This window comes from Sebastes fasciatus, chromosome 12 (assembly GCF_043250625.1).
Source record: "Sebastes fasciatus isolate fSebFas1 chromosome 12, fSebFas1.pri, whole genome shotgun sequence".
In the NCBI taxonomy this organism is placed as follows: Eukaryota; Metazoa; Chordata; class Actinopteri; order Perciformes; family Sebastidae; genus Sebastes; species Sebastes fasciatus.
This window is the reverse complement of record NC_133806.1, coordinates 28,190,893-28,212,038: the sequence shown is the minus strand read 5'-3', so window position 1 is coordinate 28,212,038 and position 21,146 is coordinate 28,190,893. Positions and strand designations below refer to the sequence as shown.

General features: G+C 39.8%; 1 protein-coding gene and 1 pseudogene across 1 annotated transcript; both read right to left on the bottom strand.

The window, feature by feature from the left end:
* Positions 1-328: 328 nt before the first annotated feature.
* On the bottom strand, positions 329-14,913 carry LOC141779637 (14-3-3 protein beta/alpha-1-like). Its single transcript, XM_074654542.1, has 6 exons — positions 14,754-14,913; positions 10,356-10,667; positions 4,229-4,352; positions 2,502-2,665; positions 2,139-2,234; positions 329-1,446 (listed from the first exon to the last, which is right to left on the bottom strand). Exons 2-6 carry the CDS (start codon positions 10,656-10,658, stop codon positions 1,390-1,392), a joined length of 744 nt encoding a protein of 247 aa, XP_074510643.1. The 5' UTR covers positions 10,659-10,667; positions 14,754-14,913; the 3' UTR covers positions 329-1,389.
* Positions 14,914-17,637: 2,724 nt separating this feature from the next.
* Positions 17,638-21,084, bottom strand: LOC141779624 (zinc finger protein 706-like; annotated as a pseudogene).
* Between the last annotated feature and the right edge of the window lie 62 nt (positions 21,085-21,146).

Below are 21,146 nucleotides of genomic sequence, written 5' to 3'. Positions count from 1 at the left end.
ACCACAGCAACAGCAGGGTATTTGCATTAGAGACACTGAATCAAACTGGTGGTATGAAATAAGGAGAGGAGGTCTGGTCTGCTCCCAGCCTCCGCCTGTGTGACTCACTTATTCCTGTACAGTGATTCACAGAACATCTCCGTTCTAATAGTTGCTGGATTTACCATCCAAATATAGCAAAATGTACTGGTTTTTGAGGTTAAGATAACCACTCCTGAGAGCTGAAAGTCATTAACGTGTATTATAGATAACTTCAAATATGTCAAAAGGAAAACTCTAAGGCTGTTGGACCACTCAAAACCACCAAAGTATCACACTTTTGGACACGTTTAAACTTTTAAATTATTTTTTTTTATTCCACTTACATGAAATTACACATTTCTCCCCAAATAACAGTTATGCTTGGGTGTTCTGTATGAAAATTCCAAAGACATGAACAAAGCTAGCCCGCCCGACAACAACCATCCTTACATCTCCACAAACTACTTCTTACCAACATGCAGTTTAGGCAAGTATTGAAAGAAAAAAAAGGAGAATAAAAGACAAATCAAATAAAAATCTTAAATTTGAAAAAGCAGTAACTAGATAAGCACGTGGGATTTTTTTTAAACTGTTGTGCTCATAAAAACAACAAGCTTGTGTGCTCTTGTTCTTCAAAGTTTTCTATACCTCGTAATTGATACATAGAAATACAAAAGCAGGTCACCCGAAAACAAAATAATAAAGAGTAGAAAGTTGAGCAACTGACAGTAAATGGAATGTAACCGTTGTGTTCCAACAAAACCTTGCCCTCTTGTCTCCAGCACTCTCCCGTCTTCACCTCTGCTGTCATTCCTCCTGCCAAGTACAGACTAACAGCTGCTGTCTCCTAAGGTGTGAGGAGCCAACGCCTCATGTTGGGAAACCACAGATGTATCATCCAAAGATGGTGTTAATCAAGAACAGGACTGTTAACATGAATAGGATACACGCGCAGTATAACTGTTTTCGGACTCTAAAAGCTCAACCAGCTGCATGTTTCATGAGTTGAGAACATGCCCTCTCACCCACCACCTCAATAATGCAACAACCCTATTGCTCCCACACACAAAAAGAAAGGTCAGCAGACAAGCAACCAACCCCAAACACACTTTACCCTTCCACATGGACCCTCCTGCCACGCAATTTAAAACTTACCCTCCCCTCCCCATCCCCTTTCCCCACAGTTACTACAAAAGAAGGAATAGTAAACCGATAGGAATGAGGTGAGTGTTGAGAGAACTAAATAGAAAAATGATGGAGAATTGGACGACAATGATGATAATAATAAGGTGGTCTCAGTGTTGATGATCATGTTGAAGATGAACCGGGATGATGGCAGGTAGACAGGGATGACTGTGGGGGTCGGGCTCAATCTTTCTGCTCCGGATCGTCCTCTGGCTCAGCCTGGGTATCAGAGGTCCACAGCTGAGAAAAGACAGGAGGACAAGCAGAACGGGAAGGAGAAGAGAGTCAAAAAGGAGGGGGTAAAGGAAAAAAGGGCAACATCCATTAATATGTTATTTCAAGTCAAGTCAATTTTATTTGTATGACCCAATATCGCAAATTTGTACAGGATACAACACCATCTGTCCCAATCTTAAAATACCTTTTTATTTTCATTTTTTTTTTAATGTTTTCTGGTCACAGAGTGTATTGGTGTTTTAAATAAAAAGGCATACTGATGATTGCAAACATTTATAGAACACAGAGAAAAAAACAATAGTTTCAATTAGAGCTGCCACAATTAGTCAAACTGCAGAAAATTAATCTGTAGAAATTTGATAATCTGATTCATCTTTAAATAATTCTTAAACAAAAATGGCAATCTTTCTGGTTTCAGCTCCTCAAATGTGAGTATTTTCTGGTTTTCTTACTCTTCAATGATGGAAAATTGAATATCTTTGAGTTTTGGACTGAAAAGACATTTGAAAATCTCACTGAGGGTTCTGGGACGCTGCGATTGGCATTTTAAAGACCAAACAATTACTTGAGAAAATTATCGGTAGACTAATCAATCAAGAAAATACTTAGTTGCAGTCCCATTAGCTACATTCTTTTGTGCACAAAATCTGTTAATGTCATTTGAGTTGGTACACGTTTAAGAAATGAACACTTACTGTCAAGTTGTCTCTCAGTAGCTGCATGATTAGTGTACTGTCTTTGTACGAATCTTCACTCAGTGCATCGAGCTCCGCAATGGCATCATCGAAAGCCTAAAGGATTCAAAACATATATTTTGAACTGCTGAAAAAATGATGTAGGCCTTGAACAAGCTGGTATGTGTCAGTAAAATGTGTATGTTTCAGGTCAGTTTGTGTACACAGGTTTTATTGCTGTCTCACTGTGCGTATTTAAACAGTTGTGCAATCAGTCGTACAAGTCCTCACAAAACAAACATGACATGTTATAAATTTGCATTACATTGAGCAGTTTAATATCCTCATAAGTTTGAAAAGAGTTATGTGGTGTTATGAACTTACAGTTTTAGCCAGCGCGCAGGCCTCCTCAGGTGAGTTGAGGATCTCATAGTAGAAAACTGAGAAGTTGAGGGCAAGACCGAGACGGATTGGGTGCGTGGGCTGCATTTGCTCTTTGCTGATATCAAAGGCACCTTGGTAGGCCAGCTTTGAGTTTTCCATGATAGCTGAGAGGAAAAAAGAAGCAAGAGAGTTGTGGAACATTATACCAGACAAAACTCAATTTTTTTTTTATGGTTTCATAATGAATACTTGATACTATACAATACATCCGGTTTATTAGAATTTGTTAGCTAAAACTACTGTAATCTAACACAACAACCCTGCAATAACAACTATTATAATAAATTGAAATAAGAATGTGGAATCAACACCTCACTAAAACAGTTTTAAAATAGAATACATTCAGTTTAAAAAACATCTAATGACTTTCCCCAACACTCTAGAGTAACTGATGACTAATACTATAGATGGGCCACACCTCTGTGATATGAACAAGTGCCTCTTTCTCAGTTTGTGTTGAGTACAGAGCATCAGGAAGAAGGCTCGTTGGGAGGTTCAACACCAATTGTTTCTGAAGGCCAAAATAAACATTCTCGGAACACGATGTTAAAAAGGCCAAGTTGTACATACTTTCTTACAGTGGCGGTCATAGTGAAGGGAGAATTATAAAGCAGATGCCGGAGGTCAATAAACGGGCTCAGAAATTTCAGAGTTGGACAGTGGCACTGTCTGTAGACTGACTGATTACTACTGGCTGACTGTGGACCTGCTGTTGAACAGCCTGAGACCTTTTAGTTTTCCCTTATGGCTAAAGACATGCATGCCTACATTGACTACAAACAAGGCAAGTTATGGAAATGCTGATATGTATCTGAGAAAGAAAATCTCTAAAATTGATAGACAACTGTGTGGATTATTTTTCTCTCTCCTTGTAAACCATCTCAGGACCATCCAGATTCAAATTGCAAACCTTTGGGGGGTCCAGACCCCAGGTTGGTAATCACTGTCTTGTTGGATAGGCATGAAATTAGTAAAATACATATGGCTACAAATGACAAATGAGACTTGCATATCAGTCTACAGAGTTTAGTAGCTTTAGAGAGAGGAGACCAGTGAATCATGTTGCTTTAACATCTGTAGACACTGTTATATTTCTTCCACTAGGGGGCAAATAGGTTAAGAGAATGAAACTGAAACGGATGGAGACACTCTTTACTCCTGAGGTGCTTTCTAAACAAAAAGATGTGATCATGCTTATTTAAAAAGGTTAAGCTGGTCACTGTAGACCAGAGACTAGCCTAAGATTGACTGAGGCCCAATAAACCCCAACAGGTTTAGTTTTTCAGGTTAAATTTACAAAAAAAAGATCTCCTCTTAAAGTTCATTTTTTAACATGCTTAAGGCATCTATTGCATAATTATTCCCCATACTAGTTGTTGACTATTAACAGTAAACAACAATAACAGGAAGTGTTAACATTGAAATACATTTATTCCACCTTTCTTACTGCCAGAGGAGCATGTTGTAAGTTGTAGTAATCAGCATTGAAGAGCCAATGTCATAAAGCTCATCCCAATATGTAAGTGTTCATTTAATAGGATCTTAACTAATACATCATATTTGGCTAGGCTAGGAGTTGCAAAACATGCTCACGCATAAATAATGAAAATTAAATAACCCCCTACCACCCCCACACACAGATGGTATAAAAGAGACTTAACGCTTACCTGTCCGCTCTTCGTCTGTAGCCACCTCAGCCAAGTAGCGGAAGTAGTCTCCTTTCATTTTCAAATAGAAGACTTTGCTCTCTGGTTGATCGGCTTTCAAAATGAGATGATCGTCCAAGAGACTCTGTGGCAGAAAGCAAATAAAACAGACATAGCATACTGTTAGAAAAGAACAGACTTCCTAAAATATTAAAATCCAAATGCGTCAACTGTAATGTACATAGCTTGCTTTTGATTTGGGCTGGCATGACCTTGAAATAGCAGAGTAGATTTGTATACTTGGGTACTATGGGTATAAAATAAAAAGTTCATCGATGAAGGTGGGAATTTTTACACTGATTACTACAAAGCTCATGTGACTATAAAACACTTATCCACTGACCCCATAAGAGCAGTGGATGTTATTTCAACCCATTCAAATAAACCTCATAGCCAACATTTCTCAACAGACCTAAATGAGGGTAGAGCTGGCTACCTCCAATAGCCTCAGGGATGGAGCCCCCCTTGAGCCACTGAAGGGGGGTGGATCTGTGTGGATGGTGGATAACATTAAAGCATAGGGGAGGAGAAAGCGTCAGGCTGGGCAGAAGAGTGGAGAGTGAAGATGGTGCAGAGTGGAAAAAGGTTGGGGGAGGAGAGTGAGGGAGGATGGAATATGGATGAAAGTTGGTGGGATGGAGAAAGAGGGGAGAGAGCTAGGCTGATGAACTCCTGATGAGCCTTTGCTGAGGAAGTAGGCCACTCACAGAGCCCAGCTTTCCAACACAAGAATGCACCACTAGACAGCCTCTCCCTGTTGCTAACCTGAGTGCTAGCTTGCGGGGGGAAGCGTACCTTATTGTCATATGAGGTGGTAGTGTATATTAACACACCAGCTGAAAGGTGTTGTTAATCTACCATGTTAAAGCGCTATGGGACAAAGAGGGTTAAACACTGCCTCTACAGCAACATGAATCTCCCCAACAGCCATTACAAAAAGTGGGCCATATCCACCTTATTTTCAGGGCATTGCTGTAGAAATGATGGGCATAACTTCTGGTGAGGTAGCCGAAGTAGCAGTAAGCTAGTTAGTCCCATAGGCTAACCATAGTGGCTAACCGCCAACAGCGCTTCTTTTGAAAAGTAATTCGCTTTCAATTTGAGCAAATCATGCTTTATTTTTTTAACAGATATCTAAGGTTAAAAATTTCATTTTCTAAAATGTCCGTGCGGAGCTCTGTTACTTGTTGCGCTGTTCGCGGCTGCACTTACAACCAGACAAAGCTAAATTTGTGGCTTCATCAACAGTGTGTTGAACATGCACCCAAAACAAAAAGGGACTGTTCTTGTGACCAACGGTACAGTTTCCATCGCCTACCTACAGACGAGGAATCCAGAAGAATGTGGCTGAGAAAGCTAAACTTGAAGAGACCACCATAAACCCTGTATGTGTGCTCATTTTATTTAGTGGAGAAAAAGCCAACGGAGGAAAATCCATATCCTACTTTGTGGTGGGCTATGAAAGAGAAGTACAGAAGAGATGTCAGGTCCTTAAAAAGGACTGACAGCAGTGTCAGGAGAACATAAGGTATGATTTCATGTGTGTAGGGAGGACACAGCATTGTAGCGTCTGTTTAATGAAAGCTAGTTACTTTTACCATTTTCTGTACAGTTTAAAATGTAAGGCAGTTTATGGCACGGAGTGCAGGGAAACATTAGACTAAAAATAGTTCAAGTACAGTTATCTGTGCGTAGAAAAAAAAAAAAAACCTTACTGTGGAAGTACTGATCTGCCTCAGAGCTTTTCAGGTTGTTCATCGCTTCACCGTCTGTAGCAACGGAGTCAATAAAGTAGCTAAATATGCTAGTGTACGTTATCTGATGCCACTTCTTCAGGTCATTGCTCTGAATTCCGTTTAGAGCTCCTTTAAGAAACACAGTCCAGACCTGCCCTTCAATTTACAATGCCTCCTGATTTCTAAAACTGAGTGGAGACGGGCCTAGCTAATGCTTTCTACATAGGAATAGTAATATAAAGAGGGGCTGTGAGCGTGGGTCCCTGGGCAGAAGGCAAACATTATAATTTAGGTCACAAGTTGAAAAATTTGGTCTGAAAAAGAATGTAATGTAGGCTCACATCACACAAATCCATATATTAATAGTTCAAACACTGACCAGTATTCCAAATGGATTCAGAGACAAGGATGTTTGTAAGTTCTGTAAGATTGTGTTCATTACACAGTGCATTTGTACATTATCTCAAGTTCAATGGAACAAACTAGGCTGATGAAGTGCCTGCATTTGCCGAATGATCTTAGACTGATGTGAGGGATCAGAAAAGCCCTCTGGGATCTGAATGTGGAACTGAGCCACTGGCAAGGGCATAGCTAAAATCAAACCACGGCAGGGATGTTGAAAGCACATGAAACTATATAATCGTATGATATCTTGTATGATTATATCTTCCTCTATAGTCTTGTTGCATTCAAAGAATTGAGAGGGATTCCTAGAAAGGACAACCCAAGCAAGCCAAGATGTAAAAGCCTCTCAGCTCAAGAGGAACAGGCAACACAGCCATGTTCCTAAAAGAAATGCACAGGTAAGGCCTCTCTACTTGAATAGAACTTATATTGTTTATATTGAAACAAAGTGGATCGTACCAAGTAACTAGGGCTGTACCGTATGTCTTTTAAATTCAAAACTGCTATTGAGGTTTTCGAATGAAGCTTTGAGTGTCCGTTAATACAGGTGAATGCCTCCCTTCGTGTACGCCGCAGCAAGCGGGAGAGCAAACAGATTTTTGGCCGCAGAGAATTTTTTTTTTGAAAGGCTAAACGCCAACAAATATGGATGAAAGCAGAATATTTCATTAGATAAAAACGTGAATTTTCTGTAAGGTGTCCATGTAGCATTTTTTTTTTTTCTGGCAGAAAAGCTTTGGCAGGGCTGACAACCATTCTGAAATGTTCAAAAGATGTTCAACGAGAAGCACTCGGAGTGTCCGCACAAAAGATTTGGAGTGCTGTGAAAAAAGTTAGGCTGGCGCTCAGAAGAAAATGCTATATGGACTTTCAGCCCGAGTTATTAATAATTCAAAGGTACAAAAAAGGTAGCACAAAACACTATTCCAGCAGGGGAATGCTCTGGTATCTCAAACAATAACACTAAAACAACAACTGTTACATTAGGTTACACAAGTTCTGTTAGCAATAAAACACATTTCTTAAAAACTTACCTTAAAATGGACCATTAAAATGCATATTGAGTTTGTCAACTTTAAGTCGGCCATATAGCTAAACTCAGTCATTGGAAGTTGTTGTTTAAGTATTGCAACAACGTAAAAAAATCCATCAAGAAAGATAACAAATAAGGTGTCAATACATACAACCAAATTTATACCATTTCACACCTAAGCGACAACCCCAGGAAAATCTGTTTGCTATTGTTTTGAACAACCAACAAGAGCCACTTCATGCAGCAATTAGCCGTTTGCTAAAGTGAGAAAGTAGGCAAGGGCTCTTCTTGTCTTCATGCAACTACTTCCATCACTTGCATAACCAAGAGCAATAACATGAATACCATGGAGGAGAGACTGTATGCGTCGTTATCTCCATTTGATTTTGGTTTGTCCCCCTCTACGGTGGTGGGCTTTTCATTCCACCTTTGATTGTGGCCATTCAGAACGGGAACAAACATGTCTTTAGACGTGGTAGGGCGACACCTTGAACGAACTAGTTCGCTTCAAGCATACCCTAGCCTTATCCTCGTCATACACCCCTCCTCTTCTGCCCTATTTACTCTCATCCCTCTCTATTTCGGTCCCCATAAGGCTGTTCGGCCGAAGTGGAGGTCAGCGAACCAGAGCGCTGGTAGCTCAGCTGCTGTCATTATAGGATTAGGACATGGTGAGTCACCAGGCAGATAATGCACCGGCTGAGAGAAGAACAGAGTAGCAGAGGTTCTACAGATGATGGGCTTGAAATACCACGTGCATATGCATGGTAGTGTGCAATGAAATTTTTTTTTTACACAATGAAAAACAAATTTTTAACTGCTAAAGCTGCCCAGCTGCAACAATAACCTAATGCAAAAACAGGTTAAATCCACCATTTGCCGCCAGCTGCAGTGATTGCGCAAAACAGGGCGAGCTAGCAGCCACGATGTTGCACGCGCTGGTGTGGACCCATGCAGCCACTTTAGTCTCCACTGCATCAATACATTTTGCTGTGAGGTTATCAGCTCTGTCTGCCTGGCATACTTGGTCAGAGTGTGATTTTTTTTGGATTGTACCACACTAAGGCCATATGGTCAAAATTATATAATTTACTTAATATGTAGTAACAATAACTTATTTCACTAGTTGATACTATTGGTCAATTGGGGAACAAGCTTTTAAACAACAAAATGAAGAGCCACTAGATGGCAGGAGGTATTTTACATCAACAGCTTGAATTTCTCAGTTTTCAAGGCATGCCTGAATGCACCAGGAAGTCCCCGACGGCGCTACAATGAGCATAAACTCCGCTTTACAGTACAAAAGGATGTACACACAATTGATTTTAAGCAGAGATAGCGAGACTGCGGCTAAAATCGCTGAACAGTTCGATGAGCGCTGTTTTCTTTGGTTGCTGCAGGCGAAATCTTCAGCAGCCTACAAATTGTAGTTTTTCCTAAAATGTTCATGGTTTACAGAACTCACGGGGAAGGCAAAATATCGCCATATCAGTGACTTCAGAGAAGCAGGTTTTTCCAGTCCTGTTGTTTCTTCATCATCTCTGACTTTGGCAATGGCCATGGTGTCTCAAAGTGCAGCTGCAGACTACCGGTAAGATACACTGTATTTTCTTTAGCTGCAGGCTACCGGAAAGATACGCTGTGTCGTCTTTGAGCTGCAGACTACCGGAGATACGCGGTGGCGTCTTTGAGTTGCAAACAACCGGAGACACGCTGTGTCGTCCCTACCTGCAGACTACTGGTAAGATACGCTGTGTTGTCTCTACCTGCAGACTACCGGTAAGATACACTGTGTCGTCTCTACTTGCAGACTACCGGTAAGATACGCTGTGTCGTCTCTTCCTGCAGACTACCGGAGAGATAAGCTGTGTCTTCGCTATCGCAGACTAACAGTAAGATACGCTGTGTTGTCTCTACCTGCAGACTACCAGTAAGATGCGCTGTCGTCTCTACCTGCAGACTACCGGTGAGTGTATTTACACATAATTTCTTGCATTGTGTGAGCTCATGCGTTCTGTGTTTTCATACTTTCTCATCTCTGGGTTATCCACTTAGAACTTGACTGCGGCTTGCACTGCTCAAACAAGGAAGTTGGTGACATTCAAAAGAACTGCTGCTGCAGGGGTAATGAGAGAGGACCACTTGGAGCATGACCATAAGTCAGGATTAACACACTTAAACTGCTGAAAAACCTGGCTAACTCAAGATTATGAATCATGAATGAAATCAATAAACTAAGTAGAAGATGTTTAAAAAAAAAAAAAAAATCCTCATTTTGCATACTCTCACCCCACTTAATATACTTTTTTTCCCCATGTGTGAGGAAGAATACAATGATAAGCTATAGGTCATCACTGATAACAGATAACTTAAAGGCAGAACACTTGAGCAGAATTGCTGTAAAACAGCAAGGGATAATAATGAAGCACTCAAGGCGTGGCACTTCTTTACAAGGTCCGACATGTTTTTTGACAGAAATGACACATTCAAGAATAAGAGCCGTTGAAGGGAGGTACGACTGTGGAGTTACTCACTCCACGGTCATCCGACATTTCTTCACATAATCTGAATGTCAAAAGGAGATGATTGACTGAAGTAATTTGCAAAAAATGTACATGCCAAACGATTAGTAACCACACTTGCTGAAAATGAATAAATCCAGTTTGTTCTTGGGGGTAAAATGTGATACTGTATGATATCAGATTAGACTTAATAGTTAACGTTTATCCACTTTTTTTTTACCATGCAGTATACAGAGCCATGGACAATTCGCTTTAACCAGAAATGAGCCACTTTCAGACATGCACATTTCTAAGTAAAAAGGATATGGACACCTATGTCTAAATGATGACAAAAAGCTTAAACGGACAGATAAAGCCAACACTGTTGTTAAATGAAATGTTATCAATCTCACCAGCACATCTTTGCAGATATCTTTCAGCTCTTTCTCAATCTTTTCCCGGTACACTTTGGCCATGGTCTTCCTCTTTTCGCCGTCGGCCTTGTGTTCAATGCTGGACACCACACGCCACGAGGAGCGGCGGGCACCCACCACATTCTTGTAGGCCACTGACAGCAGGTTACGCTCCTCGTTTGACAGCTTATCGCTCTCCTCTGTCACAGCCTTCATTGTAGCAGCCATGTCATCATAGCGCTCAGCCTGCTCGGCCAGCTTGGCCTTTTGCACCAGTGGGTTTGGGCATGCTTGCTCGGTCATGACTGCTCACTGGACAAAGAAAAGTAGAGAAGAAAAGAAAAGAGGACAGCTGGCGGTCAATTAAGTGAGTGGTGAGAGAATATTTTTCTATTTGGACCAGTGCCTATTTACCAGACATTCCCATCACTTAAGGAGTAGAGCAATTGAAAAATATAATGTAAAGAGCGATTAATAAGGCTAATGAGCCTAAACTATCAGTAAAAGAGAAATCATCTCTATTGGTTTAACTGAAGTTGTGGCATTTGATGCAACTGCTATTTTTTAGGCTTGCTGCCCTCCTTAGGAAGTATTTCTACAAGGAAACACTGATGCACTCCGTGACCAATCAAGGCTATGGGAGTAAAAGGGTGATTGGACAGGGAAGAATAGCAAAGGGCCATCACATAACAAGTGAGCACAAAAGCAAGAGTACATTGACTATAGAGTGCTGCAGGGATGACAAATTTTTGTAGGCCAACCCGGCAGTTAGCATCGTTAGCTCTGTGGCAAACAAACGTTTATGATACTTAAAATTTTTTTCCCATAAGAATCTCCACCAATGAACATCACTTTTATGATTTTTGAAATGTGAATGCAATCGCCAAAAGTAAAAGCTAACGTTAGGCTATAAACAAACTACATCATGGTCACATAAGCGTGAGTAAAAACAACAAGGCTGTAAAGGCGGAGAAGTCAACGTGATGACATTTAGTAGTCTCATTTAGCCACTTGTTAGCAACCGCTGTTTTTAAGACACATAAAAGCTTAAAAATTCACGAGTGGGATATTTACTGACGTATTTTATATGGTAGAACAAAACCTCATCTCTTCAGCTTGTGTTGACCACCTTATTTTAGGCATCTAACTAAAAACCTATCAATACACCCATTGACTTCCAGACAAGAGACAACCGGAAGTGCTAAAAAGAAACTCATTTCTGGGTTTTAGGACTCATTTCTGCACCAGTCTATATGTTTAAGATATTAGAAAATAACTTTTGCTAAAGATGTATTTTTGTTAGCTAAATAAGAAGGTTCAGTAAGTAAAGATGCAGTTGCATTAAAATAAAAATATGCCAGCAAGGCCTGTGAGCATGGGGATTTAAGAAAAGTGGCGATATTACTGTTAGCAACTGTTGCTTTTTGTTTAACGACATAAAATACATCAATAAATACCCATATCTTCAATGTTCAAGCCTCTATGTGTCTTAAATAAGGCGATTGCTAAGAAGTGGCTAAATGAGACTGCTAAACGTCATCACGCCAACTAGTCCGCCTTTACAGCCTCGTTGTGTTTACTCACGTTCATGTGACCGTGGTGTACTTTGTTTATAGACGTTAGCTTTTTACTTCTGGCGATTGCATTTACACTTCAAAAATCATAAAAGTGGTGTTCATTTGTGAAGATTATCTTGCTGAACAAAACGTGTAAGTATCATAAAGGACAAACACAGAGCTTATTTTCTGCAATAATCCAAAACCCAATGGAAAAATCTCATTGGCTTTTTGTTGAGGGAACCAGGGTGATGCCAACTTCCTGGTTGGCCTACAAAAATACCTCATCCCTGGAGCACTCTATAGGTTGGTATTGTAAAATAATAATGTGAACGCAGTGATGTGTTGACTTGACACCGCAGCGACACAGGATTTCTCATTTCTAGATCAATACCCTACATCCGCCTGACCCATCCAAAATAGCCAGCGGGGTTCCAGAGAATCAATCACTTTTTTCCATTCCAGAGTTCATGTAGTGTGGCGTGTTCAATATCTGTCCTGACATACAGAAACAAAAGCAAATTCTACACACCCTATATAGAGTTAAACAACCAAATAAACTGAAAAAAATAATAGAAAAATACTGAAATCACAAAACAGACTATTTCCAAATTGCCAGCTTGTATCCCCTTCAGAAGGATTTGTAATTTTTTTAAGAAAAACACTCAACTACAGTATTTATATCTGTCAACAGGAGGACATACGTTACTATAGAGAGGCAAAGTCCCGCCCTTTGGATGTATAAAGAGAACGGAGCTGACGGGAGAGCTAGCGACGACCTTGGAGAAGTTAGCAGAAGTATACACATGTGACTACGTCCTAACGTACTTACATGGAAATAAGATTGATTGGATTATATTCACCAGAAGTATAAAACAAGACATGTTCCTTATAAATTAAAAATATAATTACACTAATGTGTGAGGGAAATATCTTTATTCTTTGACTTTTGGGTTGCTGGAAAAAATAATAAATAATTCCTTACAATGACTGATATATTTCACTTCAGGACATCTATGACTACATACATGCTGAAAATCAAACATTTTTACTGTATTTATTTAAATATTTTCCAAAGTGAAAGTCCTTAGAATACTTTAAAAAAAATCACAGTACATATCGAATCGGCAGTATCGTGATAGCATTGAATCAGGAGAAAGGTGAATTGTCCCAGCCCTAGTAGCTTTACTGCTGCCACTCCAAAACAACACAAACGGTGTTTAATAGTTTCAGCTTTGCAAAATTTTTAAAAACAGTATGCAAAGGGAATTTGTAGAAATTGCAACCGTTTCAGCACACACTGGTGATCTACCAAATGACATGATGTAACATGACCCATGGGTATGTATGGGGTGTGTATTGCTGCTGCCTTTTATTAAACCAGATAATGATCTTATACTGCACTAGAGCTTTTACTCTTGTGTGTTATACTCTATATTAGCTTCTATCCTAGCTTTTTTTTAAGCTTGTTTTTATTTTCTAATTTTTATAACCGTTTTAATTATGTCTTATTGTTCTTTTGCACTTTGTCGCAATGTTCTTTATGTAAAGCACTTTGAATTGCCTGTTGCTGAAATGTGCTATACAAATAAAGCTGCCTTGTATGCATTTTAATCGACAAATAAATAAGCTACCAAAAAAAAGTAATTACAGTTCAAATCTCGTGTGGTTGTAAGACGAGTCGTCGAAATAAAGTATTCAACAGTCATTGTACTGATAGAATATATCGATCTTGAATTGCTGGCTAGGATAAACGCAAATGTGTCCCCTCTCTCTCTCTCTGCCGTACACACACACACACCACCACACCCATCATCTCCGTACCTGTGGCTCGCCCTACAAGCGAGAACACGGAAACTAAAGTGCGACATTACAGCCAAGTACTGTGATTAATGTCTGTCTATTTTTCCCCTTCACGAACTCAGAAACGCTTCCATTGAATATAAGTTGAGTTAAAACCAACTAGTTGAGACGATGAGACAGCATTAAAGCATTAAAGCATGAAGAATGAAGAGAGAGCAGCCTCTAGCTAGCGTTAGCGTGAGGCCCTCGTGACCTGTTTCCAGTATGGCGCCGACTAGTTCCTGGAACCAAGCATTCCAGACCACCACCAAAAAAAAAAGGGGGGGCCGGGAGTTAAACCCGTTTTCTATCGCCTTTGGTCATTTATTTTAACGTGGACAAACTATTTCAAACGTTTATGTTCAACCCCGAAACCGAAAAAACGAGTATCTTGGCCGCTTCATGCGACGCCGATCTGTTAAAAAGGTGTGATGTTGGGTTGAACCGTCTGGTAGCAGAGGAGATATCAATCTAATCGTTCAGTATGTTAATGTGTAACATACTCAACACCTCCAATACAGCTAATAAAACTACATCACCGTGCCACGGGTTGCTGGCAATGTCAGACAATGTGTAGAATTACGGAGGCTGAAACTAAGATTACACACCCTAGAATAACAGACATATGTATACATGCGACAGTTATTATTCCTCCTAGACAATGCATTCCCATCACAGTAGGTATTTATTAACAAGGAAGCAGTTAGCATAACCTTACATATAACATGTTAAACGTGTGAGGCAGAATATCTATATATATCAGAGCTTCAACCCTCGACCTGACCCGTCCTATGCTCCATTTTATAACCAGCCATTAGACACATCCCAAACGGTAGCTAAGCTAGCCATTGTTCTTTGCTCTGACGGTCTTCGCGGCTACAAGAAGCCCCACAATCAACTGGGAGGCGATGCGCTTACATCATCGCTGTATTATACGATGACTTAGAAGACCTTACTATAATTATTGTTAACGTTTTAAAAGTGTTAAGTCGTTTCCTACCTGGGTACTGGCGGATAGCAGTGATTTCGACGTGCCACGATACAGCTGATTCTCTCAGGCAGTCTGTGTGAATGCAGTCCACGGGGTTTCCCTCCAATCACACCAGTCCAAGGCACGGCCGGAACAGGGGTGGGGGGGTGGGGTGGGGGAGGGACATGACGTCAAACGTTACCAAGGCAACCGAACACGAGGCATTGTGGGAGGTGTAGTTTATTAATATTATAACTAGGATAGGATAGGATAGCACTTTATTTATCCCCGTGGGGAAATTGCAGTTGCACAGCAGCAAAGATTCTAACAGAAGAAGTAAGTAAGTACATCAAATAAGAATAAGGCAGGGCATACAATAAATAAGAGTAAAAAAAATACCCAAGCAATAGAACACTAGTAAAAAGTTAAAGTTAAAAAGGTAAATAAATATGTGCATTATAAATATTATAAATTATGTGCAGTAGTGACCTTTGTCATACTCTTTGAGATGTAATCAATTTAGAATCCCTAATTGTCGTACTACAGATCACTATTTTGTATGCTATCTGGGCAGAGGCAGAAACAGCATAATATAGGCTACTGACTGATCTGGTGTGAATTCAGATTCACTTGCTGTTTTTAAATATAATCTTAAAACTCACCTGTTCCTCTTAGCTTTCCCCTAGGTTTTTTTTTTATAATTGCTTTGATTTTTAGTTGCTTATAATTTATGTCAGGAAATAATTTGTCTATAATCTTATTCATCCTATTTTGTTACGTTTCTCGTGTAAATTGTCTTAACATTGTATTGTGATTGTTTTACCCTTTGTGTGAAGCACCTTGAGATTTCGCTGTATTTTAAAGTGTGCTACAAAAATTCAATTCATTATTATTATTATTAATGCAGCCTTACACTGCATGCTGCCCACTGATCATGGCAGTGTCCACACTGATTGGTGATGTGGTCACATTTTATCAAGAGACCACCAAGCTCCTTAGAGTGATATTTCTCTAACAAAATGAGTCGTTTTCCACACAGTGGTGAAATTGTGTCTGGAATTGCTGGAGATGCTGAGGGCATCACAAACTGGAACACAGGACACAGTGCTACAGTATATCTTGCCTAATAGAAACTACTATTTCTGCATTCTGGTTGGTTTCCAAGGGGAGAGAGTGAAGCTATTTTTGCCTTGTCACATGTTTTCCCCTTGGGCCAAGATTTCAAGCCTGTAACCTATTTAAGGGCAGATCAGATCGTGTTGGCTGTAGAAATGCACAGGCACCAGTACAAAAAAAAAGTTAGTTTCCTCTCACTTGTCAAAGTCTGGTCTAAATCAGAGGAGTTTCAAGTAAAGGAAAAGAAAAAGAGCAAGCTAAATGACAATTTAAAGAGGCGTAACCAGTTAGACGAGTCTGTCAACCACATCCAGCGAACTAGAACACACATGCGCAACTTACAAATTACTATCAAAGGTCAGGTTTCCCAGCAACATAAGAAGAAAAAAGTCAGTTGTCATGGAGCAACTCAGCTTCATATTCTACAACAACAGTCACAGGAGGAAACTTTAACATGTAAAAAAAAATAATGTCTGTAGATTTAATCATCAAATAACAAACAAATGGGCATCAATCTTATCAGTCTCTTCATACGTCATTGAAATCATTTTCTGGGGCAACAGAATTTCCAAAAGGAAATACAGCATAATGGGCTGAATCTTGTGGTCGTGGAGACTTTTGGTGACTGTGAAGATTCAAGCCTCCATGTCTGCAGGAATTCACTCTGCTGAAGTTGCAAAATCCCAACGAGCTCCACTTATTCTATTCATAATTATCCATTAAATATTACATTATCATTTTGTCAACATTTCTCTTAGAGACAATTGCAATAAACAGTAAGTTTTTTGTGTGCCAGTGTGATAGTTTGTCTGTTATTTATTTCAACATTTAAAGGAGCACTCTTGAGATGCCATAGGCCATGTTCAGACCTGCCATCAACATGCGTTCTGAGTGATGGGATCACAAGTGGACAGCTCTAAGTACAGTTGTGAAAGCACTCAAGACGAATTAAGGAAGCACTGAGATCCGATCGTTCAGACCACATTCAGAAGTGGCCACATTCTTTTAGCAGTGTGTACGCGAATGTGTCCTCGGCCACATTAAGGACCTCCTACTCATCTGATGTCCCGCTGGGATCAGCGGCAGACATGAGCGCTCGTCTGCCTCGCAGCATGGAAACAGCTTCTGTGCTCTACTGTATCCTGTTGGTACAACTAAATTTTATTAAAATATATCTTATCTATTGGCTACATATCTACAGACAATCAGACACACGCAAAGTGCATTATTATCATACTGTCGGTGTTTATATATATATATGTCTCTGGCTACAGATTTAATGAAGAACTGACATTGTTGTCAGTTCTTACAGCATTCCCACTAAAGCAGTGATTCATGCTACAATTTATGCTTTGCAAAATTCATACATGCTATAATAAGTTTTATCATAAATTTTGTGGAAGAGCAACAATGGGGGTCTCGCTTTGTCACCAGGGTATGAACTGACAAGCTAATGAAACTCAGATTATCATAATTGGGCTCTAGAGCACCACTGAAAGGACTGAGGAGCAGAGATAGATGAGGAAGTGCGATTAAATATTTCCACCTTCATCGCACGGTTCACAGATGGCTCAGATGAGTGTTCACTGTAATATGATAGTGATAATGGTTTAACACTAACTACAGTACACATTAGTTTCAACCAGGTTAGGTCTGAATAAGCATTACACTAATAATCTGTACAGTAGGTGGAAGCTCAAAAGGCCATAAAGCAACCTAACACACACACTCACATATACTTACAAAAATATGTAAAACAATTGTACATTTCTATATGATGCAAAAAACAACAACTTCGTAATGGTTTATATAAAAATAACACTTTTATTAATAGGCTACACATAACGTCGTGGGGACAAAGAAATGATTATTATAAAAGTAAAAACATGGCTGGTTGTCAGTCCAGACTTTAGCACAGTGATACAATGTCCGTGGTTAATGACCAGTAGGTCCTAATGTATTGAAAATAGTTCCTTTGTATAAATTAAATCTCTGTCTATTAACATGCAAGGAAAAGAAACTCATCTAAAAATAAGAACCAAAGCTAACTTACAGTATAATGTAGACTTTTGATGTAGGTTCAGTGTCAAAATACTTTAGCACCACCATGACGGGATAACACTCAAGAGCATGAAACTTTTTTTGTGCACAGATGCCATTGAGGTGACAGTGTGAGACAGGTTACTGCGAAATACAACAGTGATGAACTAAACCATGATCAAATACAACAGTGGTGCACACAATTGTGCCACGTACTTATGACAATGACAAACTGGGAGGATAGGAGAAGATTGTTAGCGGTATCATTAACAACAGCCAGTGCAAACTTTTATCTTCACCCCAAAATCACTGTATATCACAAGGTGAAAGATAATAGAACCGGTTTTATGCAGTCATACCATTGCTCTATGAAAAGAGGAGGAAATTGTGTCATGGAAAAATTTGCTATGAGTAGACTTGCAGTGCCCTCTCTGGTCAACTTTTATAACTCTGTTGCACATGAGAAAGTGACATGAACTAGACACATATCATGAAAATGTCAGCACCCGTTTACCGCAATATGTTTAATATATTCTTCATATCACCAAAAACTATAGTTTTATTTTAAAAATTATCCAGGCAAGGAAAAAAATCAGTGCAGACTGGAAATCTGAATCTACTCAAAAGAACACATTTTAGTTGTTCTGAATAAGTGCCAACCATGGCACATATCAAATTAGCTTCAGTTAAAAATCCATAAAGGGTTTCACAGTACATTTGGTTTAGATGCAGATGACCTCAGTATTACAACATTGTTAAGCTGAGCCAGTGCCAATTCACATGTTCTTCTAAATTCAAAAGCTTGACCTGAAACAGTGGGAGCCCTGACATGGTATAAAGGCTCTGACACACCAAGCCGAAGTCGACCTTAATCGCCGCTAGTTCTCTGACGTCGGCTTGGTGTGTCTGTGCCTTAATGGTGGTTGAGCCCGTGGACAAGCTGCTCTTGTGAGCATAACATTTTAAAATGATAGGATAGAAATATTGCATACAATCAAAGATAAAACGTATATATTTTTGGCACAAGCCAAGAGAGGGTAGTTGTCTGCTGTGCGTCTACCTTTAGTACTGGTCTAAGTGAGGATAGTTTTGTAAAAAAATCTAATTTGGAAAGACCATGGGCAGGCAGATCCAGTAACACCGCTGCATAAAACACTCATATGTCAAGAACTAAAATAAACAGCATGAGGAATAACTGAAGTTGTACTAAAGATACAAAACATTGCAAAAGTAGAAGTAGAAGCCTGTCCTGAACCAGCCCCAACTGTCTTACTGAAAGAGAGGAGAATCTATTACGCCTCCACACCGACCAACTCCGGAGGCATCGAGGACTTTGGATGTTTGCTTTCAAAGTGCTGCTTAAAGGTCTTCGGGTCGGGCATTTGTGTCTGAGAAAGTGTGGGGAAGAAAAAAGGGAAAAATTAGAAAATATACATTTCAACAGACAGTATATGAAAAGCAAACCAATAAAAATGGTATTAATATACTTGGCATCCAGCAGAGTCTTGTCTATTCACAGTGTATCCGCCTAAAATTATATCACTTGATGGGTCAAAAGAGAGGCTGGATGTCAGTAACCGCTGGGACATCACATTACTTGATACTATAGGCCGAAGCAAATACAATGTTGCATCTACAGGCGACATACAGGTAGCTGGCCACCATTCCTGGGGAGCGTTTAATTAATAAGAGGGAAATCGGCTCATATCTGTCCCAGCTGTTGTAATAGAACTTCATCGCTGGCAACACAGAGACAAACATTTCAATTCAGCAGCGAACACAGACGGTGATGGAGGTAGGAATAAGAGGAATGTACAGAGAAGACTTCATGAACAACTTGGAGTTCGGCCCATTTTCATACCTGCAGTGTGCATCTGGACAATCACTAAAGAGGGCGTGACCATCAGGGTGTCTTGGAAAGATAGAAAATTTGGCCAGAGCTTCCTCAACCAACTTTCTGAGAGGGCATTTTAACACTTTCTGTCTACAAGATCGTAGGGATACCGATACCGGATCGGATATCGGGCTGATTCAAATAGCTGGATCAGGTATCAGTGACAATGAGGCCGATCTATTAAATTCAATTCTATGTTTATAAACAATATACATTATATACACTGCAGAGCTAAAACAATATGTGAAGTGACATGATCCAGTACCAGCCTTGCCTGAATCATACTTACACTACATTCTCTTTGACACAAAAAAAGTCTCATTGTTGAGAGCAATTCAATATATATCTCTGTACAGAAAGGCATGTGGCTCCTTTACCTGCCCCCCCCCCATCTACTGATTTCCAATCTAACTTCATGGGTCAATGAGCTCATAAAACAATAATCTCATGTTCCCTTTTCCGCCTATAAGCACATATCCGACACACAGTGCACATGTATACTAAAGCAGCCTTGGCTACTGTCTTCTGGTCATGGCCTTTTCTCTTCTTGATGTCTGCATGCTTTTGGCATTCTTCTGCTGGGACTGGAGCTTCTGGTGCTCACGGGCCATATCTGATAGATAGACCTGAAGAAATTATACAGGAATTTGATCAGCACAACACCACAGAGAAGGTGATGAGCCATAAACTGAGAAAAACTATCTGAAAAGATTTTCTGAGAAGGGGATGGAAATGTAAAAGCACAGAGGGACTGAAAGATGCACCGACTGAAAACACAAAGCAGTTCCACCAGCTGAGGCTTCAGATGAAGCAACCTGGATAATTAACAATTTAATGGGATCAGTCTTATAGGATCAATAGACTTCAAAATGTGCAAGACAGCAGTGGCTGTGAATCATATTTAAGAACTAGGTTAATTGCCACTTTTTTTGGGTCACAGGGACAAGGCAATTAACTTGGAAATTTCCCCAAAGAAAATCAGACTGCAGATATTCAAAGCTATTATAGACAGAATACTAGAACTAGGTCAGTGATGTGGTTATATAGGAACTTTGTTTTTGACTGATATTGACGGGGAAGGGACTGATATTCTAAACCTGGGAAAAAAAAGTTTGGAAATCTGTGTTTGGTGGATTATTTCTCTGTCTGCCAATGGTAAACAGTGTTTACCATCTTGGGCGCTACCCACATAATTAGCTGTGCTGCTCATCCCACAAATGCATGATCCTTACAAGTTGGACATCATTGTGAAGGTAAATAAACAGGCTTTCCAACGATGTAAAATACAATGCCAATTAACATTGTAACAACAGAGAAATAATCCACCAAACACAGATTTCCAAACTTTTTTCCCCCAGTTTATCAATACACTA